Source organism: Rhea pennata, chromosome 6 (assembly GCF_028389875.1).
Source record: "Rhea pennata isolate bPtePen1 chromosome 6, bPtePen1.pri, whole genome shotgun sequence".
Lineage (NCBI taxonomy): Eukaryota > Metazoa > Chordata > Aves > Rheiformes > Rheidae > Rhea > Rhea pennata.
Window position 1 is genome coordinate 44396394 of NC_084668.1, and position 20800 is coordinate 44417193.

At 38.8% G+C, this 20800-nt stretch overlaps 1 protein-coding gene across 8 annotated transcripts in view; it reads left to right on the forward strand.

The window, feature by feature from the left end:
• Nucleotides 1-20800, forward strand: part of DIP2A (disco interacting protein 2 homolog A) — a 126772-nt gene that overhangs the window by 88799 nt on the left and 17173 nt on the right. For 5 of the 8 annotated variants that reach the window (XR_009958847.1, XR_009958848.1, XM_062579335.1 and 2 more), the window contains 12 exons: nucleotides 481-620; nucleotides 9588-9724; nucleotides 11156-11236; nucleotides 11733-11860; nucleotides 12963-13077; nucleotides 14353-14554; nucleotides 15073-15182; nucleotides 15325-15405; nucleotides 18595-18718; nucleotides 19562-19683; nucleotides 20006-20117; nucleotides 20350-20459. Coding sequence is in view for 6 of the 8 variants with exons in the window: in XM_062579335.1 (XP_062435319.1) it covers nucleotides 481-620; nucleotides 9588-9724; nucleotides 11156-11236; nucleotides 11733-11860; nucleotides 12963-13077; nucleotides 14353-14554; nucleotides 15073-15182; nucleotides 15325-15405; nucleotides 18595-18718; nucleotides 19562-19683; nucleotides 20006-20117; nucleotides 20350-20459 (1462 nt within the window). In the remaining 2 variants the exon portion in view is untranslated. Of the gene's footprint in view, nucleotides 1-480; nucleotides 621-9587; nucleotides 9725-11155; nucleotides 11237-11732; nucleotides 11861-12962; nucleotides 13109-14352; nucleotides 14555-15072; nucleotides 15183-15324; nucleotides 15406-18594; nucleotides 18719-19561; nucleotides 19684-20005; nucleotides 20118-20349; nucleotides 20460-20800 lie in introns of those variants that run through there. The other 3 variants (XM_062579338.1, XM_062579339.1, XM_062579340.1) reach the window with 3 other exon arrangements.

The window sequence follows — 20800 nt, forward strand, 5'->3', positions numbered from 1 at the left end:
AAAATAATGCACTTAGAGAACTGTGTTTTACAAAAATGCTTGGAATCTTTTGTTCTGTTCCAGCCTGAAAACTGGAGAGTTATCACAAAATGCAGTTGTTGGTCCTCAGTCAATTCTGTTCAGAGATACAGAAATCTGAAGTCCTCAAAATATTTCCTAATTTTTCCAGTATTCAGAAAAGTTAGCCTTCAAATGCTTATTCTTGGCACTTCGTTACACATAATACAACTCAATCCTCTCTATAACAGTCTAAGCTGGGAGTAAGATGTGTAATGTTTTATTCTATCTCCTTTTTTCATTAATAAAATACATTTCCGTTCAGATCCTGGCATAATTTGCTTGAATACTACTCTTGTCAAAGATGAGAAACCATTAATTCTGTTAACCTAAATAACAGGCCTGACAGACTTGCACATGTTTGTGGTGACTGTATTACCATTGGTCTGTTGATTCGTATCTGTTTTAATTTTTGTTTTTCAGACCTCCAGAACTGGGTGGGCCTCCTGCAGGAAAAGCAGTGTTGTCAATGAATTGTTTGAGTTTCAGTGTGATAAGAGTGGATACAGAAGAAAAGTTGTCAGTGCTAACTGTACAAGACGTTGGTCAGATTATGCCTGGAGGTAGGAAAACATTTCCTGTAGCTTTAATCGTACTCCACATAATTTATCTTTACTTTATACTTGTGCTTATCAAATGTGTTTATCAAATAAACAATGATGTCAAATGTTAATAAACACCTTCAGCATAGTATAGCTTATGTTTTGACATGTCACCTAAACACTGGAAGATTAAGTACTCTTTCAAATAGTTAAGTAAAAATTTGCAGTGGTGTATTAACCTACAATAAATATGAATCTGACCATAGGTTTTGCTATGGGCAGTTATTCTTGGCTGGTTTGCAGTGTTCTCTTATTGTTCCTTAATTAACATTAGAGCTACATATATAGCAAATATATATCTGCTATATATGTAACTCTATATGCTATAGTTACGTAATAGCAAATAAAGCAGAACCAAACTTTTATGAGAGAAAAAGAAAAACCTTGGTAAGAATTACTAGGTACTTGAGATTTTGTCTCACCTAGCAGTTCATTCTTTGAGTGATAGTCCATGTGTTTGTACTCCAAGCCTCAAGTGCTATGAGTTATGGTAGCTCTTTTCTTCTGCAATATCTGCAGTGGTGATCCAAGACCGTTTATATAACATAGAAGCATATGTAGGCCAAGACACCACCTCTGTTCCTCTCAACCTTCACAATGTGAGTAAGAGCCATGTTTTAGTTTAAAAAAAAGATTATTTAAAAGAATGAATGATCTTTTAGTTGAAATTCTCCAATATCTGACAACAGTTTACTGATTTTATAGGCTTTATTTTTATTACTGCTTTCTTATTTTTGTCACTTAGTGCTCCATCATTATAAGACCTAGCTTTACCCTGACATGTAGCCTATCACCTATTAGTGTGTGGCCTAGAAACTTAAGATAGCATTGAAGCCTTTCGTTTTTGAACCTGATACTAAGTATATGTACTCCTGTCAGGCTCTCACTTTGAATTCCTGTAGAGTCTTTGTGAAGCACATTTTATATGGTGCTGGATATACAGGTGATTCCTAATAACTTGAAAGTTCAGCAAGAAGTGACTTTGAGTTTTCTTCTTGATAAAACTGTCACACTTGGAGTTCCAGACTGGACATCCCAGCAGATTGGTCAGCCCTGGTTTAGGCTCGGATCTTTAGTAATGGCTGTTCAGATCTCTTTACTTCCTAAGGTAGCTATGGACATTGTTCCCCAGCCCCGTTACATGGATTGTAGCAAAAACCTCTAGGCTCTTCTCGGCTGTCCTCCTTTGAAGCTGGAATCATGTATTGAAACTTAGGACACCCTAGAGAAAGTTAATAAAATTAAAGAGCCAAACCAAACAAAAAACAGTGGGCAATGACTGGGCTTTGTCTGTGTGCTGAAAGACCACTTTGTGTTCTCTATTTCAGTACTGAAGGTTGCAATATAAACCTTGGTTAGTTTAGGATTTCCTGGCAGCATCTGTATGAGAGCACGAGCGGCTTCAAGCTCTGTCCTAACTTGGGCTGGGTGTACTTGAAGAGGATGATATGCAAATTTCTTGGAATTCTCTTTGCTGCTTTGGGTCTACTGTGGTGTCCAAAGGACCTGATTCATTCTGGTCATGCCCTTGACACATGTGGCTTTGCTATTCTTGGTGCAGTTTCATTACAAACCTCATATTATGCTGAGATGTGATTCCAAAGTCCCCCTCTTCTGCAGAGCGTTTTATTCAAGGTAAGCGAGGATGAAAGGAAAAGCCATTTTCTGCTGTTTCAGCAAGCACCTCTTCTCTAGATATTAAGGCCCTCCTATCAGTAAGAGGAAGCACACACCTCTCTAGTCTGCTGATAAAAATCTCAAGCCATCTTGTAGAAAGTCATGCTGATCTTGGATCATTTTCCTCATTACTCACAGAAGCGTTTTGTCACCACTAAGGATGATGGTAGTTATTCCTACTGAACTTAAATTCAGGTTCAGAACTTCCTCCTACTACCAACAAGAGACTAAGGAGAATCTCTGCATCTCAGCCCCTGATTGGCCATATCCTCTGTGCATAAAGGGAAAGAAACCTTTAGTAGTGAGATTCATGCCTGACCTACTTATTTTAACTGCAGAACTTTCGAACATATCTACTCTGACCTTCAAGGTAGATGTGCAAGGCAAGATGTCTGCAATGCTGTTTTGGGGAGCAAGGGCCTTGCAGCCAGGAGGAGGATTTTACTATGCTCCTAGATATGTTTCACAGGATTGTATGCATTCTGCAGATCCTCTTGGAGTTCAGTGTGCCAGGTGTCCTCAGGCAAGTGATGTCTATGTTGGTCACAGACCAACAATCCTACTTAGAAAAATCCTTGTGTTCAATTGGTTCCAGCAGTTACCATTATGTCACCATGTTTCTTTACTGCTTGTGATCCTTGAGCATGATCTCGCATACTTCTGACATCACAGATCTGAGTCAGGATAGCCAGGCTGGGTAATCTACAACACAAGAATTTGTGCTTCAACTTCAACTCTAGGAAGTAATGCTGTAAAGGTAGGCCAGGGTGAGTACAGCCATCAAGGATAACATCTGTTCATCATCATATGACCTGAATGTGAGGGCATGCTCAAGGATCATGAGCAGAAAAGAAGGAAGCATGGTGACTTGATCTGGCTTAATGGGTTCTGAATTTCTTCATCTGGACATTCAAATTCAGGTTCTTAAGCTTAGCTAGCCTTCTTCTGGGCCTTTCCAAACAAGGCTGGCTTGTGTATCTGAACCAGCAGAATGGCTGTTTTTTGCACTTCAGCCAGAATAAGGATGGCTTGTACTACTACTGCTGTCAAGTTCAGCTGTTCAGGCTATTGATGTTCCTTTGAAACTCCATCGGAATTTAGCTGCATTCACAATTAGTTTCTCCTGCTTTGATTATTGATTAGTCTCAGGAACATGAGGCATCAAGTTTGCATTCCTTTCAGATAGTTATAAATCATTTAGTGAACTGGTGGAGATTGAACTTGGCATTCATCCAGCATTTAAGATTCAGAAAAGTGGTACTTGATTCAGCATCAGGTAAAATCTTTGGATCTTTTAGTTGCATGAAGATCTTCCTCCTGGCTTTGCTGTAGGCTTGTTCTCTGAGTGGAGAGTGCTTGACTACACTAAGTCACATAGCAGCCCTGTAGTTGTATTGCATCTGACATTCCTCTTCATATCTAAGCATTACAGCTGTAAGCTCACATGATTAATCTTCTGTAGTGTGTTTGCTCAGTGAGCAGATTCAGGTCTGCCTTAGGATGTTGGAAGAATTATCTGCATGTTTGTGGGTAAGTCATTTCATCTTTCTCTTCCATGCAGGTTGCCAGTGCTAAATGTGTCCCTGCCCTAGTGAAATGCACAGTTGGGCAGTTTGAATGTTTTGGAGCATTGTCAGGACCCTTCAGTCCCGTATGTTTTAGGATGTCATTTACAGACAATTGACAATACCAACATGACTTTCTGCGTTAGTAAGAGCCATGGAGTGACGTGTCTGAGGGGAGAATAGTCACCAGTGTGTATCCATCTAGTGTCTCAAAGTGATGTAATCTGTGTTTGATGACTATCACTATTTCAGAACATAGTACTAAATAGCAAAAATACTTGAGATTAAGCCAGAGTTGGACGGTTTAAGGAATTAACTGTTTTTAAACTCTCATATTCATCAAAACATTAGTATCTAGGGCATATTAGCTTCAATTTGACTAAACAATAAAATTTCCGTCCTTGAGGGTATATATTAACAGCAATGCCGCTGTACTTTCCTTAAGTTAGAACATATACAACAGAGTGCTCTTTCTAGAGGACAATCTGAGTGTTTTATTCACTGTGAATGTCTCTTTAAAAAAAAAAAAAGAAAAAAGTAAGAGGAAAAAGCTTTCAGATGAGGAGGAAGGTGGAAAATTTGACAAATGTTTATAGATGTGTACCATAGAAACTAAGGAAATTAATGACTTTTCAAATGAGTCTGCATGTACTTTCTAACAGTGAATATACTTTTGCTTTGCCTTGTTAAGATTTAAGCTTTTTTCTTTGGAGTATTCGTGGATGACGTGCTCTGCCCCTTCTCACTTGGTGTTTGGCATACAGGAGAGAACATATTCACCACCATTTCTTGCTGCTTGATGAGTCTTGCTTTTTGCCTGTTTCCTTTTTGTTTCCTTTTCTTCTCTGATTGCAGCGCTTTTCACTGAAGGCCTAATTTGAATCTAATTTGAATCTAAGATGGACTGTGGTCCATCCTCTGATCCCCACTGAATGTTTGTAATGTCTTGGAGACAACTACATGCCTTAGTCACTCAAACATCTTATGATACAGAAACTCACATTCCTGATTTTTTCTGTTGTTGTTGAAGTGTGCTGTGAAAGTCATCTTCCAGCCCAGAGCTGGTAGCTATGCTGAAGCTTGTTCAGCCAAATCAAATGGTTCTGATCTCAGTATCCTTGAAGATCCCTGGTGTAGTTTATTCAGGAGCTGTCTGGTTAAAAGGTTATGGCTTAAGTGTCCATTTTTGTCCTCATTTTCTTCAGACCTTGTTATTTGTTCTGAGATACTGTGATCTACCAGGTTACGGTGGGATCTTATTCAGCAAATGAGGCAGGCCCCTCAGCACCAGCATAAAGTCTTATGTCACTGCTGTGTAAGCCATAGGAACACTCTTGATACCCCATCCTATTCAATTGCCTTGGCTGTTCATCACCTACTACAAATACCAGTAACAAAGCTCACCAAGGAAGTGTAAGCATCCACGAAGAAACGTTCCCAAGAAAGACAGCATGGGAATTCTTAAGAGTAATCTAGTATGCATTCCCTGGGATCTTCTCTGCAGCTCCTGGAGGGAAGACGTTCTGTCTCAGCTGTTGACCACCTCAGGCTATTTCGCACATCCTGCCTGGGGAGTTCCTGTCAGGGAACCAGCCTTGCTAAGAGAAGTATTTGGCTCGTCACAATCATCAGTTCTTTTTTATGGTAAAGTTGCTAGTGAGAGTACCAAACCTCTCTTCCTCTGCCTGTTTTGTGCCTTCAGCTTCCTCGTCAATTGGGATGTGATTGGCGTGTCATCTATTATCTTGGAAACATATTAAACCTTATGTTTGGACCTGGATGTGAATGCTCAGGGTACTCAATTCAGTCTGCCTTGCTGCTACTTTCTGATTTGCCATTTTTGCTCTTTTTGCAGGGATCCTTCTCAAATCCTTTCTTCAACATGAGGGTACCTCCCTCTTGTCTAGAAGACCTATATCCCCTATATCCCCTTTGTAGGGATATCCTATACTAATGTAAGCTAATGGAAAAATTGCTGCAGCAATTACTTTCTTACACCCAAGCATAAAGGTTTGCGTCAGTGTCCTCTCTCAGGCTTCTACAGGATGAATGTCAACTACTGCATCTACAGTTTCAGGTTCTGGATGGTGACTTTGTTCAACATCTTCCCAGAAGATCTAGGAGAAAGGTTCCATCTCTCAAACCACGGAAAGCCTAGTTAATTTGGCAATTTGGCAATGTCTTAGATGTCACTGTTTCCTCTGTGGCTCTACAAATGTTTTCCTGGATTCTGGTAGCTATCATGATGCATATTCATTGCAAAGAAATCTGATTCCTTCACCTCAGTGCCTGATTTGTGAAAGTTGTTATGGACTACTTTGTGATGCTTTCAGTCTTCATCCATAGCTTTTCTGTGAATGGGAAGAAGCAACATTTCATTCTTAGTCTTCAGAATTTATTGTAGCAAGACATAGTTCTGTGTATTCCACTTGGCTTCAGTCTACTACATGACAGCTTCCACTGCAGAACTACTACTCTCAGGGATCTGCATGTACAGTTGTGATGAGATGTTTTCTTCCAATTTAAATTATGTGCTCTGGATGCTTGTTGGAATGTCTATTTGTGTCTAGATTCTGGATTGGACCTCCTTTTGAGTCAGGATTCTTATTCTTGTCCAGAAAGCTGGCCTTATTTATTTATACCCAGTGCTGCTTTTCCTGGAAGAGAGAGAAAGTTTCAGGCCTTTGCAATGGACATCCCCATGTGCTATTTTCTTCAAAGATTAGATTTCTCTGGAACAAGTGGTGGTTTATACTAGCCTTTTGGTATTTTTCCTAAGGCTTTGTGCTTCTAGAGCAGGTTGTGATTTACACTTCCAGTATCAGGAGGGCTCTCCCTAGTTTTATTCTCATTGTCCCAGGGTGTCTAGGAAGGCTTCTTCATTACAAGATGATCATGGAGCTCCTCTGCTGACATGCAGTAACAATCCAAATGGATTATCTGTTGCATACTGCTCCACTCTGAAACCATGAAAGTAAAGCAGGAGAGCACTTTCTAACACACACCAGGCCACTTTGGTAGTAGCACAGCCTGGTGTTTCTATTCCAGCCATCTGCTGTGCAGGTGTCTGATATTCTTTTTGCACTCCAAGTGCTGTTCTTGAAAACATCCAAAACTGATCCAGTCTTTGGTAGGGTATTGGTGCAGTCATTTGTTTGCACAATAAGATTCTGATCCTCTGCCAAATAATTCATGGCAGGTAACAGCTGAGAGTCACCATCTGTAAGAATGTACATGTGGACTCATTTGAAGAAAGCTTTCTTGCCAGTAGTCACTGTTCTTCATGAAGTGTAGTCCACATGTACATTCCTGTCCCATCTGCCTTTCTCTTCTCTCTAATTCTTTTTCAGATGCGATGCTGTTGAGAGAGACTGAAATGGTGGTAGATGCACTCTCTTATATATCACACATGAAGCAGAAAAAGAAGAAAAGCAAGAGTATACACTCTACAGATACTGCAAGAGGAAAACCTTGCAGTATCACTTGGCAGGGCAGAACTATGCTTGCTGTTAGAATGTACATGTAGACTACATATATCACACACTGGTTACTGGTAAGTATTTTTTTTTTTTTTTTGACTTGATCAGGATCATAGAATCACAGCCTGGGTAAGGTTGGAAGGGACCTCTGGAGATCATATAGTCTAACCCCCCTGCTCAAGCAGGCTCACCTAGAACATGTTAGACAGGGTTGCAGCCAGGTGGGCTTTGAAGATCTCCAGAGAAGGAGACACCACAACCTCTCTGGGCAACCTGTTCCAGTACTCTGTCACTCTCTCAGTGAGGAAATTCCCCCTCATGTTCAGGCGGAACTTCCTCTGGTTCAGTTTCTGCCCATTGCCTCTTGTCCTTTAACATGGGACAACGGAAAAGAGTTTGTCCCCATCCCTTGACACTCTCCCTTCAGGTACTTATAGACTGTAAGATCCCCCCTCATTGGTAAGATCTCCCTGTCAGGATGGTAGGGTTCTCTCTGGGCTTCATGGATGGAGTATCATTTTTGACCCATAAGCTACTCAGTTATTTTTTCCATATTTGTGAATGAGTTGAGGAATGCAGCATTCATGTATGCCTACAAATTGTTGTGCTATCTCCAGTTATTAATACTTTGTTCTGCGTCATTGTTTAAGTATTATAGATAATTTGAGTTAATCTCAAAACTGTTTCCTGCAGTAATAAAGTATTTATTCTCTATTATAATTTGCCATGAAATTTTAAACTGCCTTTTTTTCAGCTCTCTCCTCCTAAATTACAAAATGAGTTTGTGCATGGCTAAATCATGAACTGATGGTTTGTACTGTGTAATTTAATTCCAGATTTCTAGTTCATGCACATCATTTTCAGCAAGTGTTCTTTTATTTCAGTTTTGCAATGCTATCTCCTTATTTATTTACCAAAGATTATCACTACATGGTCCTGAACACAATAAATGTTGGGATTTTTATACATAATTTTCATGAGATCAAGATAATTTAGAGGTTGATCTGTTAGTAGTGTGAATTACTCTCTCTCCTGTTCAGATACAAGGACTGGTCACCTCTCTGAGACTTAACATTGCACCTAAGAACCTGTTCAGCCAGCAGAGTTCTTGGTTCCTGGTTGCAGCGGAGCTGGCTCCGTCGCCTGTTACCAGTATCAGATGAAATGTGCCACTCTGTGATTTTACTGGTACTGATTGAATGGTGGCAAAAGTAAGGGCTACAGTATATCGCCCTGGGCTCTTGTAGTTAGACAGAGGGATGGAGGTGTTTAACATACAGTATGTGACCACAAAGTGCTCAGAGAATCTGAGTTGGAAGCAGGTGCAATGCAAAATTAGTTAGCGAGAGAAATCTTTGAAAGAGCAGTGGCCTCAGAAGGCATGTATGACGACTGCCTGCAGCAAAGACCAGTGTAGTGTTTGGTTTACAAGTATGTGTATCCTAGATTAAAAATATCTCAGTGTAGGAAAAATCATGGGATTTCAGAAAATAAATTGGTAAAGATAATAGTTGTAAGAACTTTCTGAATTGGTCCTCTAAATGAGTTGAAGGTCATCAAATTGGAAAGGAAAGAGAGAGGAAAGAAAGGAAACAGGAAAGAAAGAATACATCATCATGGGAGTATGTCCAGAAAAGGATTCTGCTGGTTAATGTGAGATGAGTTGTGTTATAACATAGTCTCCAAATAACTTTTGGAAGATTGGTCTGCTTTAAAGGAAGATAAGACATAATGTAGAAAAAAATCATTGACCTGGTAGTGGAAGAATAAAATCACCTCGTTCTCTCTTCAGTTCTAGTGTATTTTTTCACATAACTTAAAGGATGATACTATGAATGCCAATGTATGCAATAGTAAAATAAAACGAATTGTACGTTTTTAATCTTTATTCTCATTCACTCCTGTATTTGATAACCATCTGCCTTTATATTGAAAAGCAGTCACTCCGGTCTTGGTATCATATGCAACTGAGGCGTCTAGGCTGTGAAACACTAAAATAAAAAGAAAAAAAATGCATTTGAGAACTTGCTTTGTTATCTAATATTGGCAAATGCATTACAAAGGCTGTCAAAAGGATAGACAAAGCTCTGTTGCACGCTGTGTTTGCTATAGCTGATAGGTAATTGCTATCAAAATCTTACCTGTCTGTCAGTTACTGAAACATTCCTGTGTTGTGATTCTGCTGCCTTTTTCTCTTCACCCTTTAGCGAATGTGTGTGTTGTGAAGGTGGATGGGACTCCTTATCTATGTAAAGCTGATGAGGTTGGAGAAATATGTGTGAATTCAGGTGCAACTGGGATAGCGTATTTTGGCCTCCTTGGAATCACCAAGAATGTGTTTGAGGTTTGTATTTCGGTATTTGTTGATACGGCTATAGTATTTCTTCTTGCAAATAAACTTATTTCTTTCTTTAACTTGCTTTTTTAGTTTCTTAATAGAAAGCCATGGCAAAACAGTTTGCTTCATTCTGCATATCACAACTTGAATTTCCTTCTCTTATAACAAAAATACAAAGTACCATCAGCAGTCAATCAGCTGCTTCTACATTCTGTAATCTGGTTTCATGTGTATGTTATTTAAATTCCTCTTAATACTGGATGAACACTACAGTTTTATGTAAAGTTACTTGGATACTGGTCAAGTTTGTTGGTGCACAGCTTGGGACATAGTTTTAGAATTGTCTGATATTCACAAGCTTTTGTGTACACTCAGTATGCATTTGTTCAGATATGGTACACTATTTTAAAATAAGCTGTGTTTATGTATTGAAAATAGTATGTACTTTTCAATAGGAATTTGAGGAATAATGAAATACTATAGTAAACACTGTAAGTGTGTATTTGCTGTAATGCTTAGAACACTGAACAATTTGCAGTACAGTGCAATGTGAAATTTTGTTCTCAGGTGGATTGAAGAAGAGATGTGGTAAGGATGACAGGGACAGTCACAGCCTTATAATTTGTCAGAATAAAGCAAAAGCATTGTTTCTGCCCAGGTTTTTTATCACAATTGTACCCCATTATATTTTCCCTAGTAGACTTTATCTTTCCCTCTTCAATCCCAAATGAAAACACAATTATTTTCTGGTATTCTATCAGAGAGATGAAAGAAATCCTGTCCACAGTCTGCAGTTTCAGAAAAGCTCCTTCTGTTATTTGCCAAATAACCGCGTTTTAATTGGCTTAGCTTTCTGCACTGTCATTAGCTTGTGAGAGAACCGATGAGAAACTTGAGGTAATGGGATAGTCAAGAAAATACACAGCAAGGAAACCAGGTGAGCAGATGATACGAACTTGCTGGTGAACTTGCTAATTTTATTCTGGTTCTCTGTTGCAGATTGCCACAGAACTGCAGCAGACCTAACTTTTTGATAGTCTGGATGATACAGCATTTGTCACATTTGACATGATTATACTTAGATACTTATCTCATAAGGGGAGCATTAACTGTAGTAACAGGCTTTCTGATTAAGTGCTATTGTAGTGCAGAATGTAAAACCAGATTTAAAAAGTGATATGGCATTTTATTATGAAGCTTAATTAGTTGAGAGAAGGATAGGAAAGAAGGCTGGTGCAGAGTTAAGAATTGGTGTGTTCTTCATTATTCAAAAAGCTATCGTTCCTGCTAGCCACAGAAGCAAATGCTGACATCAGTTGGGTAATTCTTTGAACTGAATGTAGAGCTGCAATGAAGTAGAAGCAGAAGGCCTTTTAACTTCACTTTTCTTATTAATACTATGAGTGTCTGAATACTTTATTTTCTGTGTGCTTTCAGGCTATTCCAGTGACAGCAGCTGGTGTGCCTGTTTCAGATCAACCCTTTACAAGAACAGGATTGCTCGGCTTCGTTGGTCCTGTAAGTGTGAATGAGCCACATTGGCCCAACTTTGTTCTGACTCCCAATTCTTAAGTGAACATCCAAGTGAACTGATGTGCAGTGAGGAGGAGATAGGAGGTCTTGGGGAAACAGAATAGAAAGGCTACTAGGATAGCTCCCAGATGAAGTGAAGCTAAAAGTGAAGTAAGCTAGCATTTTTTCTTCTAAGCAAGCAGTATTCATAGATCTTTTTCAATAGCAGTCAGCCTGTGTCTTCTGATTGCCTCCTGACTGGAGCCAGCTGTGGGGATCCTGTCTCAAGTAGATCATGTGCGTGTCCTGTGTTGAACAGCCTGTGTCAGCAGCTAGCTGTCTCCTTTGGGATCACAGATGCACTGAACATAAGTCTTTGTCAGGGGTTGTGGCTTCACATGGATCTTGAGAATATTGTTGTGCTTTAGTCAGGCTTACATTGCAGGAGTTTTGGTGGCTTCCCCCCTCATCCCCTTTATTTCTAATTCTGTCTTCTTTTCAGGACTATTTGGTGTTTGTGGTGGGAAAATTGGATGGCCTGATGACAGTTAGTGGCCGCAGGCACAATGCAGATGATGTGGTAGCCACCGCATTGGCAGTAGAACCGATGAAGTTTGTCTACCGAGGAAGGTGAGCATCTTAAAACTTCACCACCATTAGTTCCTTTTTGTTGTTGTTACACCTATACACACACACAATCAACAAGTATCAGACTGTGTGAATTTTTACACATACATCTTACAGGAAAGGTGGTAATGTGCAGTATAAGAGAACTTTGCTGTCCATGCTAACTCAGAAGGCAAAAATTGACAACCTATTTTGTGCGTATTAGATTTCTGAATAATGCAGACTTACTTTCATGTAGTGTAAACATAGATCTTTAAGCTTCTATTTAAAACTGTTTTCAAACTTCTCTCGAGACAGTCAAATGAAGCTTGCTAAAAATATAAAACACAAGTCCCTTTGCCCACATGAGTTCTTCTATGAGGAGTGGCCTAGGAGAAGAACTTTGCAGCATATTCTAAAGAATAAGCTAGGTGTTTTGAGCTTTCTGAAGGAATTTCAAAGACACTGTTGTATCACCACCCTTACTGCTCTTCCATTGAGGGTCATTCAGTTCAAGTATTTTTTCTTCTGTGGCTGTGGTAGTAACACATGGAACTATTACTGGCTTTAAAAATAAAGCTTTCCTCATTTTTGTATCACTTCTGCAATTCACATATCACAAATATTGGCATATACCTGGTTGAGGCATTATTAATATTTTATCCCAGAAGATAGGATGGATGAAGGCTTAAGACTAATTTAATTTACCAAAGGGAGTACTTGCCAGTGCAAGTATTGCTAGATATGATATTCAGTAATATGGCACAGTTCTCTTACCTCCTCTGAGGAGAGAAGGGTGGTAGGTAGGTACAGCAAGTTTAGTGTGCATGATGGAGTTATATAGGAAAGGTTTGCACAGCCCCTGCATGTATGGAACCTGCCTGTGTTAAGCACATACTACATTAGTGACTGCAAATTCACTTGACTCCAAAAGAAATAAATAACAGTAATGCACCCACACTTGTCCTAAATATATCCATGATTTTGTGATAATCTGGCATGAATAATGCTCGTGTCTGTTAAAACATAGTATCACTGAAGGTTTCACTCATTTTCTCATTATAATAAGCCATGCTATGTTCATTATATGTTGCATCCTATCATTCTTCTGTCCTTTGTGTTTTAGGATAGCAGTGTTTTCTGTGACCGTTTTGCATGATGATCGAATAGTGCTTGTGGCAGAGCAGCGCCCTGATGCGTCAGAGGAGGATAGTTTTCAGTGGATGAGCAGGGTTCTACAGGTAGTCAGATCTGTCCTTTCTCTCTTTTCAGGTGAATAAGGCTTATGTATGATTTGAGAATCCTAGAGCATCTTTTTTCCATGAGAATAAACTCTCAGTAAAACTGCAAACAGCTGTAATAAGCTGACTTTTGAAAGTATTTCAGGGCTGGCAGTTAAGCAGAGTTTATAAAAAGAAAGATTTTCTTTCAAAATGTTTTTGACTTCATATTGCTAGAACTCTTAAATTCCTAAAGATGATAGTTTGGAGTGTTTGGGGTTTTTCTTTGTTTTGTTTTTTTTGTTGTTGTTGTTTTTTGTTTGAATTTCAATTTCTGCTGCTTTCATACTGGCTGGGAGGGTTAAGTGCCTGAAAACTTTCAAGGAATGTTGTGCCTAGTATAAAAGCATACCCTAAAAATCCTTTTCTGTCACCAGCTTCCTCGTTTTTGATCTTCAACGATAAGCGTTGAAACCTTTTTCCCTTGATTGCATTCTATTGTTTTTCTGGCAGGGGGAAGAATTCTGGCAGCTGCATTTTAGATAGTGGAGGAGTACTTTCTCTCCTCTGACTACCATTAGCCAGAGCAGTTGCTTTGAGTAACTTTCCCCAGTAACATTTGAGGATTTCAGAATTAACCAATTGGTTCTAAGTAAGTAAGAAGTGAGAGTGTAGTTATGGGAGAAGAATCGGATGAGGGGATTATTGAAGGAAGGATAAGAGAGAACAATGAAAAGGGAGATGCCTTTTAAGCAGAAGATTATTCTATAATAATGATTTCTATCTAATTTTGGTTTTGTACCCTTCAGAGATTATTCCTGATAAGGCTGCCTTTCATAGTGGAAAAATTATTTTAATTCTGTTTTTAGAAGTGTCTTAGCTGAAATAGACACTAAGTTTCAGGCAACAAAATGTTTTCCTCCCTATTTTTGTGGTTTTATGTTCTACTGCGCTTTTGTGATTGTACCATACGTGCTAAATTTGCTGTGATATAATTTTGGCTTTTTAAAAATCTCTCTGCACTTTCTGCCCACTTTTAAGAGACTTTCCTAATCCCTGATGTGCAGGTGGCATCCCCTTGGTAGAGTGCACAAGCAAAGTCCTGGGTCTGCTCCTGCTCCCATTGAAGTCATGGCACAGCTTCTATGAGTTCAGTGAGTGCAGAATTGGACCCTTTATTTGCAAATTGTGGTGCAAGTAAAAGTTTTAATGTTATTACATGACTTGAATTCAAATTCTTGCTTTAGGTACATCCCAGGTTATAATGTAGAACGTATTTCTTTTCTTTTTATCAAGGCAATCGATAGCATTCACCAAGTGGGCGTCTACTGTCTTGCCTTGGTGCCAGCCAACACTTTGCCAAAGGCTCCACTTGGAGGAATTCATATTTCAGAAACCAAGCAGCGGTTTTTAGAGGGTGCTCTGCACCCTTGTAATGTCTTGATGTGTCCACATACTTGTGTTACAAACCTACCCAAGCCTCGACAGAAACAACCAGGTAAGTAAATCCAAACATGTTGCTTAGTTCTGCACATCTGTTCTTGAGGGCATGTGTGGAGTGTGACCAGAAGCACAGCGGCAGATCAGAGCTGCATGTTTCAGGCTTTAAGCCTCCTAACTTGGCAGAGCTAATGGTGTTGTAACCGCAGGACAGAGTTCAGCAAGGGTATTAAGGCCTGACTGTAATCCTAGATAAGTATAAGGACAGCTAGCATGTACCAATTTCATGGTTCTGTAGCTGTATTGTAAATAGTTCTTCCACTGGCCATCTTGCAAAGACCAGTAATGTACAGACAGATCTGAACAGATGGACCTGAATCAATAATTTACTTTTTTAGTGTACCTTATTACCTACTCTCTCTTGTTCCATAAGATATGACTTTGGAATTTAGCTTTATATCTTTTCGGATCTAGATTAACGTGTGTTATAGTAATCTACATTCTGAACTATAGATTACTGTATGTTCCTTGGATTGTTTTTTGTTTTCTCATTTTGTACTGTTTTTTAAAATGCAGATGTTGGTCCTGCTTCAATGATAGTGGGAAACCTTGTTGCAGGAAAGAGAATTGCACAGGCCTCAGGGAGAGATGTTACCCAGCTGGAAGATAATGACCAAGCAAGAAAGGTAACACTGATTTCCTGGTAGTATTAAATAGTTGAATCAGACTGTTCAATATAAGGCAAGGGCAGTTAAGGTATTTTAGTGAAATTGGGCATGATACATTTTGAGTGAATCTGAGGGTTTTTGTTCTTTCTTTCTGTTTCAGTTCCTGTATTTAGCAGACGTTCTTCAGTGGCGAGCCCAGACAACTCCAGACCATCCTCTCTTCCTGCTGTTAAATTCCAAGGTGAGATGCACTTTAGGCCTTATTTTGAGATCAGTATATGATTAAATTCCAAGAAAGTAACAAATAGAAGGCTTTTCCATTAAATGTGCCACATTTTGACGATGTGAGATATCATGGTTTTGAAACAGACATATTTTTTTGCTAGTTAGCAAGTAGTTAAATTTTTATTCTATATCTGGAATTTTAGTAGGTGTTCTGCCTAGCTTAAAAAAAGACTGCAGCAGTTGCATTTCTGGCAGCTACATAACATTTTGTCATATTGATGGAAGCCACAATTCTGCCTTTGTCACTGAGCACAAGACTAGGAGCTCTGTATAACTATTTTGTTCAAGGATTGTCTAAGCCTTAGGACATATGACAAGGTAGCTGTCTTGTTTGCGTAGATCACATTTACTCACAACCATTCTGTTCTGCACTTGACTGTCAGTAGTTTTGGAGTACATACATACACTGTGCATCCAACACTACATAAAGAGGCATAAAAAACAGTGCCGTTCTGTATGTTCCGCAGTACTTCACAATCTTCTTGGCCTTAAGGAGCAATACTGTTGGGCACATTTCAGAATATTCAGACGTTTTAGATTCTTCTAGTGTTGTTTTAGATTCTTCTAGTGTTGTTCTGGTGTGCATGCGTGCATGCACACACACACTTCCCCCCACACCTCATTCTACCCTCCTTTCTTTCCAGGAGGCAAAGTTGGTCACCTAGAGTCAGTTTTGATTTGAATCTGTGCTCAATAACTTTCCTTCCAGTGCTGATAACAGCCCAGTAACAAATTAGGTATGCACTGTGCTGTGCTTATATCCCAGACATATGAAATACTGAATGTCCTTTAGGAACATCCGGCAGCAGTTCTCAGGAACTGAAGGGATGGCTTAAGCTTTGCCTTTGTGTGTTCCTATAATTCAGAAAGCCAAAATGGTTTAGACATGGTTCAAAGTTTTGACTTTTCTCATGAGAGTCTGCTTTAGCAGAAGATATTGCTTCAATATGGTTACTGTTAAAAGCCAAACAACTGGTTTATTCTTCTCTCAGAGAAAAGAGTCTTTAGAGGGAGTGTTTTTAGTGTGAAGAATAAAGAATTCCCTATCTGGGTCACTTTGTTTAGGCAACTTTTACCCTTCAGAAAGAGACCCTGCAAAAAGGAGATACATAACTTAAACACAAAGCAGTTATCTGTTGGCTAACAACAGGTGCCTTAAACAGCTGGGATTAGCAAGCTACAATGCAAAAAAAAAAAAAAAAAAATGCCACTCTTCATGAGAAAACCAATGAGTCTTTTGATGGCCAAGCCATCATTCTGGTGAAGAAGTGTCAGCTCTTACTACTTCGTGGACCAGGCTGACCCTTGATGTTGCTGAGTTGATGCCATCACATTTTCTACTCTTTTTTTTTTTATGTTTTCTTTTTTAAGGCTTTATACATTTTCAAGTCAATATTTTTCTTCTGGGTCCTTGAGCTGCTAGCCATTCCTGTCTCAACAAGTACACTTCTGTTCTTCCTGTTCCTGTTGCACATGGCTTTAGCTCACAGACTTTTTCACACTTAACAATTGTCCTAGTAAACCTGAGCCAGGGTGCCAGAACCGTTCCACAACACACTAGGCCTTGGATCAGACAGCTGAAAGCCTGGGCTGAAGATTCCGTGTAGCAGTTCCTCTTGGACTTAAAAATGAATACTGACATGACATCTGCTGTGATAATCCTGTCTGCACAGCAGGAGAGTTGATTTAGTCTCTGTGAAAGTTCGTTTGCCTCCCTTGAGGTGGATGTCTCCCCAGTTTTTCTTGAATCAGCTTGTAGTTTTGGAAACAGATACATCCCAAGGTAACAGCCTTCAGGCTGAGGCATCACTACTTAGATTGGATAGCAAGAGGATCTTTTCTGTCTTCACAAGAAAAGCCTTTTGTAAGCCTTTTTACTTTCCATGACTTTTTTTGTGCGACTGCTTAAGAAAAAAAAAAAGAACAAATACAGCTGCTTCCATATGAAGACTTTCTGAATACATAATTGTGGAAAATCCACTTTCTACAAGACAGATAGTAAAGGCCCAGAGGCAGAACCAGTGCGTACCAACTAGCGCTCAGGTTGCCTCTTTGACCTTTTAAAAGGATATCTGTACTAAAGACATCAGCAGAATCCCTTCATGCTTTTAAGAATTCTGCTTACAAAGGCATCTAGAGATTTGGCTATGCTTGGCAGAGTAATTCTGTAATCTTTTGTGGCCTGGAAGATCTAGAGATGCACTTCAAGGTAAGCTACAGCTGTGAGGGTTTATTGCTTATTCACTATATTCATACCCACTATGTCATCCAGCTAGGTGAAATTTTACTTGGGGGGGGGGAGGGGGGAAGTTTAATTGACAGTACCTTTGACCGTGTGTTTACCTGCCTTCCTATCTGTCCCAGAAGCTTTGTTAAGCTGCATGTAAGTGTAATGCAAAAGGTGCAAGATGTATCCCATGTTTTAATCCTGTGTATGGAAGATACAGAGAAACTGTTCAGGTTTCAGCCTATCTAGGAAACAGAAGAGCAAAAGTCTCCAGGCACTACAGTTTGCAGCATGCGTGTTCATAGTGTAAACATACATTTGGACAGTGCATTTGAAACTGTGGTTATTTGGGAATAACTTCTCCTAGTCCTCTTCCCCACACAGTAGAACTTGTAATTGTTACAATTGTTAACAATCTGCTGAGAAGGTAATAGGAGATGGAGAAACAGAAATAAGGTCAAAGAGAGAAAGGTAGTATCAGTTTAGACATAAACAGGCTGTAAAATGTTTATGATTGAGAGCTTTCTGTAACAGCCCCATCTTCATGCACCTCTGAGTAAGAAAAAGCTGCCGCAATGCTTCACTTGCTAAAAAAATTGTACATTTAGTACTGTGTTTTCATACTTGGATTGCAAATTTCAAAATTTGTAAAATATTCTTTTTGTAGTACCACGTACATTTAGAAACTGTTTCCCTGTCTGAAGCTTGAAGTTGTATGTACAAAATTCTGTAGCATTCTAGAAGTTCATGGAACTATCAGCATGGTTTCTGAAACGCTGAGTGTATTTTGAGTCTATAAATCTGTTTGCCCTATTGTTAAAAATAACTACAGTAAAATATTGCACCAGCAGCAAGTATGGTGTTCAGTTTCAAAGTGTTTTCCACAAAGTTTTCCAAAGTTGCTTCTGTTCTGTGCAGGGCACTGTAGCTAGCACTGCGTCGTGCATACAGTTGCACAAGAGAGCAGAGAGAGTGGCAGTTGCACTGATGGAGAAAGGACGACTGAACGTTGGTGACCACGTAGCCCTGGTTTATCCCCCAGGTAAGGCAGTACAGACAGCAAAAATCATGAAGTCAGGCATCGCAGGAAAAGAAATATAAATTCTGCTAAGGCAGAGCATTCAAATATCCATTTAATATGGTGGTATACAGCAGTGACTATTTCAAAGGAGAGATTTCGAATTTCTTTGTTGTTTTGTTAATAAATTACTTCTCCAAATGACAAACTGAATTTACCAAACACTTTTCATCTAACCCTTCCAGATGTCTGGACAGTTATAAAAAAGTAGTTAGATTTAAACTAGCTGAAAGATTCTGGACTTTCAGCCTCAGAAAAGGGAATAAAACTGTATCTATACCCATGGAAAATCAGATTAGGAAGAGTTAATCTTTATTTGAACCTCCTGAATGGCTATTGCCATTCCAGTGGAATTTGGACCTCAGGCTTGTATATTATTAGTGTGTTTTTACAGGTGTGTAACGGAAAGAAGTAATACCCTGCAGAAGTAAGATAATTTCTTATTTCGTACTGATAATTGTGTAAATCAAATGCATACTTTTTAAAAAGAATCTAACTTGTCATCTTGATGACCTACAATACCTTGAGGTTTCTTATTTTTCAGTTTTCTTTGTTCTGCTGTCCATGCAAAATATATTCTACAAACTTTAAGGATTTGAATAATTCCTGCTAACTTTCAAATGTGTAACATTGAAACTTTATAGAATTGGGCATGGCCAAGAGCAGTCCACTGGTGTTAGAAGACCTTTGTGAGCTGGAAACCCTTAGTTTTTATTAAAAATTTTCTGTGCATATTTTGTTTTTCATTAAAGGGTTGGGCCTTTTGTGATGATAACACTGTTTTGATTTAACAAATATCCTTTACAGGAGTAGACCTAATAGCAACTTTTTATGGCTGCTTATATGCTGGTTGTATACCTATCACCGTTCGCCCCCCTCATCCGCAGAATCTTGCCACCACTCTGCCCACTGTCAAAATGATTGTAGAGGTATGTGTAAGACATTCTCTTTTTTAATGCTTATGATTGTTGATGGGCTGTTGATGCAGCTAGTAAAGCTGCCTGATGAATTGTTTTGCTTCAGTCAAGGCAAAATAAGCTTGAAAATTAGTGTTCTGTGATTGATTCAATAAATACTTTTTTTAAAAAAGCTGTTTTGAAATGTTCCTTCTATCATTATAATATATTTACTTTATTTTCAGTGTCCTTTCTTTGTAATCAACTTGCTGTTTATCTGCTTTGGATGGATATGGAATCACTGGGACCTGAATTTGTTGGTTTTATAAATATTTTTAATGCTGTCTTTTTACAGGTCAGTAAATCTGCATGTATACTTACCACACAAGCGATAATGAAACTGCTGAAGTCTAAGGAAGCTGCAACAGCTGTAGATATTAAAACATGGCCTACTATTTTGGATACAGGTACAAAACATTTACCCACTATCTAAGATAAAGCATAAATAGCTTGGAGACTGAATTACTTATCTTGTCACATCATAGCTGGCTAACTGGATGGATGTTTACATCCTGTTTGTATAAGTGTACCTGTCCATAAACTATAGAAAATATCCTGTGTTAATGTTGTAAAGATACTGTTGTGCTCTTATTCCAAAACAATAAAATGATATCCTTTTCTGTTATATATTTTAAATAGATGATATGCCTAAAAAGAAGCTGGCTAATATTTTTAGACCTCCATCTCCAGATATGTTGGCATACTTGGACTTCAGTGTGTCTACTACTGGTATATTAGCAGGAGTAAAGGTAGAGTAATAGAACAGATATTAATGTATTTAATTGCCTCATGTATGGGTATATTCTGTATTTTTTTTCCAATCCTGCTAGAGAAAAAAAAATGTAAAAATGGTAAAAGAAATGTCTTGCTTTATTTTCAAGTTTGCATGACATTGAAATTTCTTGATGCATCTTTGGAAGTATTCAGTCTTATATCTGAACAATCATTGAGGGGGCTGAACAGGCAGCGTTTGTGCTATAGTTCATGGATGTTTTCTGTTGTGATTATCAGGTGTGTGACAAGAGACATGTCATATTCTATGCATCTATGCAATTTTGGGCTGTTATTCCTTTCCTGTTTCAAAAGTGCC